General features: G+C 46.0%; 1 protein-coding gene across 1 annotated transcript in view; it reads right to left on the reverse strand.

Moving 5' to 3' along the window:
• EIF4E3 (eukaryotic translation initiation factor 4E family member 3) overlaps positions 1-3,359 on the reverse strand; it is a 41,952-nt gene extending 38,593 nt beyond the window's left edge. Inside the window, exons 1-2 of the mRNA XM_019794573.2 lie at positions 3,332-3,359; positions 2,958-3,105 (exon numbers count right to left, since the gene is read on the reverse strand). Coding sequence (XP_019650132.2) covers positions 2,958-3,105; positions 3,332-3,344 — 161 coding nt within the window. The 5' untranslated portion in view covers positions 3,345-3,359. The remainder of the gene's footprint in view (positions 1-2,957; positions 3,106-3,331) is intronic.
• Between the last annotated feature and the right edge of the window lie 3,903 nt (positions 3,360-7,262).

The raw sequence follows: 7,262 nt of genomic DNA on the forward strand, positions 1-7,262 counted from the left end.
CGCGCCGCGGGCCGCCGTCACGGTCCGGCCGGGCCGCCAGACCGAAGCCGGCCGACCCGCTGCGGGCGGCGGGGCCCATTTGGCACGGGCATGGACCCGGAGGGCGGGGGACCGACGGCCGGCCGGCCGCGGGGGAGGGCAGAGCTGCGGCCGGGCACGGATTAGCAGGCTCTGGGGGTCGGGGAACAGAGGACCGGACAGAGAGAGGGCTGGTTCTGCGGCCAGACCCGAAGCCGGTGAGATGGACGGGTGGGTTCCCAAAAGATGGAGGGATGGACGGATGGGCCAGTGGATGGAGTTTCAGACGCACATGGTGGGAGGGGAGGACGGGTGCATAGAAATACCAGCAGTCTGAAGGATGGGTGGGAAAGCTGGCAGATGGTTGGAGGAGGATGGAGGGATGGAAGGGCAGATGGAAGCACAGTTGGATGTGACAGATAGATGGCAAGGGGAACCGCTGGCCAAATGGATGAAGAGACTGGAATGCCCAAGAGTGCCTGAAGAGAGGGCCAGACAGACACAAGCCAGGAACCACTGACTTGGGCATGAGGTTGTGATAGGTCAGTTTTGCATTCCTCACAGTGAGCGCATTTCCTAACTCAGCTAATTTTAAGGGAAAAGAGCTCCCATCGCACCCTTTCCAGGGCCACCATAGGCTTATAGTAAAGGACTAAGTCTGGCCCAAAGTGTGGCCAAGTTCAAAGGAAGGTTCCCAAAGTCAGCCTAAGTCCCCAGATTTGCCCCAAAGCACCTGCAAAGAAGAAGGAATCCAGACACTTTTGAACACAGAACCCTCTGCTTTCTGAACTTCTGAAGACAGAGGAAATCCCTGTGGCCATAAGATTCCTGGGTCCAAAGTAAGAGGAATCCTCCTGGCACTGCTCCTTGTCAGGCTTCTGTCACTCTCTTTCAAAAGAAGAGAAGAGGCATGGTGGCTGTGAATGCATGTCATAACTGGCATGGGCATGGATGCCGTCTTGATGTTTGAATTTTGGTCAGCCCCTCCCTGCCTTTAACAGCTGTGGGTGTAGAGTTCCATCTTCTCATAGATTTTCTACCTGGCCTAGCATATGTTCTGCTCTTAGCTTGAGCATTCACTGGGATGGACTAGAACAGGAGCTGTAAGACCAGATAGGTTCAGGGATTGTAAATGCCTATTGTGAATCCCAAGATAGGTGCCTTTGCTAAAGGTATTCAAGTTCAGACAAAATGACAAGCTAAATGAGACCAGTGCTTTTGATCCCTGCTTCAAACATAATTTGTATACAACATATGACTCTCAAAGCCGTGACATATGTATAAAGTCCTTCCAGCTCTCAGATCCTGGGGCTCCTTTTGGTTAGACACAGGGTTGTTTAATTTTTCCTTTTATTTTTTTAAGAAAAGTCATATATGGTATTGTTTAGGCTGTTCTAAGTGTATTAATTCATATCATTCTCACAACAATCCAATGAGGAACGTACTATTTTATGGATTTATCCATTTTATAGATGAGGCATGCAGACGTCAAATTAATCCTAAGGTCACACAGCTAATAATTGATAGAGCCAGGATTTGAACATAGGGATTCAGAATCCAGAGTCTAGGTTTTTAACTGCCAGGCTCTACTGCCTCTCTAACTGGAGAATGAACAGGTCTAAGAAGTAAAAATAAGGCAGTGAATAGTAAGTCTTCCTCTCTCTCAAGGCTATCAATCTTCCTGCCCAGAGGAAACCACTGTTAACAGTTTCCTTCCGGAAAAATGCAAGTAGGCACATAAAAGCGTATATCTAGATACAGAAATTGTATACCTATCTATATCTTTTATAAGAGAAATAGAAGCATTTTATACCATTGCTGCACCTCCTTTTCTGCTTAACATTATATATTTGAAGATTTTTTTTCTGTATCAAAACATATACCTCTTCTTCAAGGGCTGCAAAATAACCCATTGTAAAGAAATACTATAATTTAATTCACTAGCCCTCAAGACTTATGTGGTTTAGTCATTTTCTTTTATAAATAATGCTACCATAAGCATTTTTATATTCTGTGTCTTTCTTCAGCAGCACAAATTTATTTCATGATAAGTTTGGAGAAACAGAATTTTGGTCTGCATTAAAAAATTTGACACATATTGCTAAATTACTGTGCAAAGCAGTTATATGAATTTATATATAACTGATTAAGAAATAATGGTTTATTAAGTGATATTTACCTTCATAAAAGTCTAAGGTAGGAAGGGACTTTTGCTTTCTAATTAGATTAGAACTCATCAGACTGTCTAGTCTAGCTTCTTCCTTCTGTCCTTCAACGATACTGTCAACAACAAAGGGTTATTTTAAAAGTTTTATCTGCAGTTTCTAAAAGACAGTAAGCACCACATGATAAATTGCTTCCAGAATTTAGAACAAGGAAGAGTCTGGCAATTTTTCTTTATTGAATAACAATTATGTACCTTCCTCTCTTTTTGCTTTGGCTTCCAGGATGCTCAGAATTACATCTGATGCTTAATCAGAATATTGGTAATAACCAATGAAGCAGCATCACTATTTTTATATTAACTTATTCCCGTTTTTATTTTAATGGCCTAATTGCACATATGCATCTTATACTGTGAACCCCTCAGATCTATTCTGGAAAGAGGTGATGTATGAAAACATAAAAGTTAAATGACCTTAAGATTAATAAAACAGGTCAGGCAAGATGGCCAGGATGAGAGGCAAGCAGAGAACAATGGGCCTAATTTCATCCCCTTCCTGTTTGAAATGTGTAAGAGACTTTACTATCGTTACTGCTTTTCAGACTTATCTTTAGAAGATAAAAAAAATTAGGAAAATTCCCCTCCTCTTTCCTTCTTTGCCACTGGAGAGCAGGAATTAGAAAAGCAGGGTAAAAAGGAAACATGGAGATTATCCAAGCAAACCCCCCATTTTACAAATGAGGAAACTGAGGCCCAGAGAGGTGAGGTGACTTACCCGAGGCCACAGCTCTGGGAAATGACAGAGGCAGGACTAGAACGTGAGTAGCTTGAGATCCAGGCCAACGTGCTCTCCCACTGCGTAACGCACACCTCAGACGACTTGGGGTAGCAGGAGGGAGGAAGAGAAGGTGACCCCACAGCCCCTAGCAACGAAAACAACAAAAAGGACTTGAGGCACTCATAAATAATTAAGCAATTAGCTGCAGCAGCTACTCCCCTCCCCTCTAGTATCCAGTCACCAAGGCAACTTGGGCAGGGTGCCTGCCGGTTGCCTAGTAACAATGTGGTCTGCTCCCTTGACATGCTCCCTAGGCATCAAAGGATTTGAGAGCTGGGAAGAGCCTTAGACAGGGGTCCCTATTCCAACACCTTCATTTTCCATATGGGGAAATGGAGGCTCAGAGAAGCTGAGGAACCTCCCCAAGGTCACACAGCTACTCAGAGGCACTGCTAGGCTCCATTTCCAGTTGCTTTTCATTGCACTAGGGCTCCCTTGGGGATGTTGCAGATGGAGGAGAGGAGATCTTTCCACGGTTCCTAGAAGAATGAGAAAGTAAGAGCGAGCCAGCCAGCAAGCAAGAGACAGAGACCTTGAGCTCTCGCATGCAATTAGCAGGAGCTGGTAATCCCATCAGCCCAACTTCCATCATCACCATGGCAACATGGGTGAGGCGGGTACTGGTTGCCTAGGAACCACTGGTCCTCTCTCTTCACTCTCATCCAGCTCCCTGGGAGTCACAGGAATAGTAGAATATTGGAGCTGGAAGGAAAGGCAGGGATCCTAACTCTGTCTCCTCCTTTGACTAATGAGGAAGCTGAGGTGTGGGGGGCACTGTGCAAGGTCACACAGCCACAGCTAGCTAGTGACAGGGACTCATTGTCTGCCAGCCAGCTTTTCTTGAATTCCCTCCATTTGCTGCCTCTGTCAACGCACTGTGGAACGGAAAACTTCACTCTGTAAAGTCAAAACACAGGAGGGGAATGGCTGGTGCTCCCCTGGAGGCACTTCTACCACCTGTCTAAATGGTGGCAGTGCTGCACACGAGGCCTGCACACAGAGCAGACAAGAGGTACCATGCACGGTAGTTAAATGCAGTCTCTCTCAAGTCAGAAAACCCTAGTCAAAACCCAGTAGCTCTCCCCAGACCTGGTAAGCTTCTTGTTCCTCTATGGCTCAGTCTCTACATCTGAGAAACGGGCATCTTGACATTCCCTGTCTCTTGGGTCATCATTAGGAGTAAATGAGAAAACACCCATGTCAAATGCCTGGTGCACAGTACAGGTGCACTAAATGTTAGGTACGCATTTATTCTACATTCAATAAATATTTATTGCATGTCTGCTATGCAAATGCCACTGTTCTAGGCTCTTAAAATTCATTAGTGAGCAATACGGACAAAAGAAATCCCCATCTCAGTGAGCTTACTTTCCAGTGGATTGAATATATATGTGTGTGTGTGTATATATATGAATGAATATATATGTATATAAACACAAACATTTAAATATATATGTATATACATATATATGCATTACATATATATTTAAATGTTTGTTGAATGGGCGGGGGAACTCATTGCCAATATGCTATGTTTATGTTACCAGGCTCCTTCTCTAAGACTGAGAAGTTTCCTGTTTACAGGGTGTGATGCTATAAATATGCAGGCCTGTCTTGTATGTGGGAACTCCCGGTTTCCTTTCTTTTAAAAGCTCAGAATAAAAAGGAAAGTAGTGGCCGCTAGATGGCAGACCTCAGTCTCTTTAGATTCAGGGGACAGTGAGGCCCAGGCCCTGCTGGAGCTTCCAGCAAAGGCAGGTGTCACATTTGGTCAGTCCCAGGAGGGGCCTGGGGGATAGAGGGAGGCTTGACACACCTCTGGGGCTCTGAGGGTGTCAGGGGAGGCTATAACGCTGTTTAAGAGTTATTGCTTTAGGGAGACCGAAGCCTGCTTTTAACCAAGATCCTGACAGGGGTAAACTGTGTGACCTTGGTAAGTTATTAACCTTGCTGAATGCCAGATTCCACACTCGGAACATGGAGATATCAAGAGCTCCCTCCATAGGCTGCTTGGAGGCACGTATGAGGAAACATGTTTATGCACCTTGCAAGCCGCACACAGGAAAATCTCGACCCATGTTACCTGTCTAGAATCTCGAAGACCCCTGAGGGTCTGGTTCAGAGCTGCAAGTGCAAGGGAAAGGGGTAAACGAAATAGCATTTGTTGAGTATTTGCAACGATGAGACTGAAGTCCTCCCAACCACTGAGCCCGGAAAATGTGACATCAAGGTTCAGTGGACCCACCCTCCACATCTATATCCATCTATCAGCCACAGAGTCCTGGTTTTGCTCCTCCTGCAGCCCCTGCATTGGTCTTCCCCCTTTATTCCCACCAATAACACCCACTCCCAGTCACCTCCTGAGTTTCAGCCAATCACAACATGCTTCTGACCAGTCTCCCTGCTTCCAGCACTTGCCCCTCCAACCCAGTGCCAGACAGTAGTCTCAGAAGTTGTCTCCAAATACCAGTTCAATCATGCCTAACGTGCTTCACCGCTTCCTATTGCTCTCACGATCTCTTTCTGGTTGCAAACAGGGCTCAGTATCTTCTGCACGCTTCCTGCCTTTCCAACCACATGGCTGCACTCCCCGTGCCTTACAGCTTCTCTGCAGCCTTGAGGCATCTACACAAGCTGTTTCCTCTGCTGAACCACCAGTCTCTGCTCTGCACGACTAGCTCCTTCTCCCACTCAGGCCTCCTGGGCAAGAGCTTCCCCACCATCCGGCTCCAGAGAAGGTCCTCATCCCCACTGATTTTCCTAACGCTTGTCATAGCTGCACGGGTCTACTGCCCGTCTCCCACCCCAGAACATCTGGTTCAAGAGGACCAGGACCCTCTGTGCCCCTGGTACCCAGCCTAGGTCTGGCCACATGGATGGCACACCACCAAGATTTGTGAAGGAAAAGAACTAGGTATACAACAGCTGTTGATTGAAAGGAACAGTCAGTGAAGTTGTTTCCCAATTTCTAGTCTTTCTCCTCTGCCAGTTTATCCTTTCTGAGGATGGTATATTACTCTTCCTAAAAAGCACCTTTTTGCTGCTACTTCTTTGCTCAACCTATATGGCTTCCTGTCTCTCACAGCCTGAAGTCTGAAATCTCCAGTCTAGCATTTGCAATCTTCCCACTCAACCCACCTTTCCAAATATATTTGCAAGTGTATTTCCACATACGTTAGATTATATATATACCTACACTTGCATATACTTGGGCATATGTTAATACGTATCAAGTGTATGTGTGTGTATGTATGTGTATGTATATATATAAATATTTACCCAGTATATGTATTTTGAAATATATATATAAGAATATATATTTGGATGCACCCTCTTCCCCTTGGTGCACCTTCGGCACTGCCCCAGCACGAGCTCCGGAAGGCAGGCCTGCGAGCCCCTCCTCCCCCACTGTCCCCCCAGTTCCTAGTGCGGCATCTGGCACACGGGGGCTTCGACTTCACTGAATCTACGATCCGTGTACTCCCCCTCATGAACATACTGTGTACACCCTCATCTCCCCACTTTTTCCTGAGCCTTTTCTTCTCCTCTCTGCCCACCCAAATTCTCCACCCTGCAGGGGCCAGGGTAAGTTCTGTCACAGATCAGTGACCAAACACACTCTAGAAAGGGGCAAGATATCTAGAGGTCTGGAGCCATGACTTAGCAGGTGCCCAAACCACTTACCGCGGCATGTTTTTCCTTGGTTAAGAAAAAAGTCCCAATGACTTCAGAAACATTGGTTCTGTGGCCTAAGAATTCAGATTAAGGGACCTTTGTTGGAACTGCTCAGTATTTCACTGATTGGAAGAACAATGATTCATATAACTGCGAAAATTAATAAAGGAAATCTCATTTAAAATGGAGTCAGGAGGCCAGAGGGGAAGCTCTCAGCACTACCACGGAGGTTAACTGCATACCCAGCAGGAAGAGAGGTACATTGCAAGTCAATACACCTTCACTACTACCCCAGCAGGAGGAAGGCTTTCCTCCTCCTCCAGAAAGGACCCAGCCAGTGAGATGCAGTCACAACTCAGCCAGTGGAAAGTCTCCATACTCCGAACTTCCAGTTTACTCCAGTGGATCTTTTGTTTGTAACAGCCTTCCAACTTCCCCCTTTCCTCTATAAGAAAGCATTCCTCTCCTTTGTTCTCTGGACTTGCCAGTGGTTTGGCCATAGCTTGCTTGCCCTGGATTCCAATTTTCTGCTATTCCTGAATAAATAACTGGAGGTTTTATTTCTAA

This window comes from Ailuropoda melanoleuca, chromosome 4 (assembly GCF_002007445.2).
Source record: "Ailuropoda melanoleuca isolate Jingjing chromosome 4, ASM200744v2, whole genome shotgun sequence".
Lineage (NCBI taxonomy): Eukaryota > Metazoa > Chordata > Mammalia > Carnivora > Ursidae > Ailuropoda > Ailuropoda melanoleuca.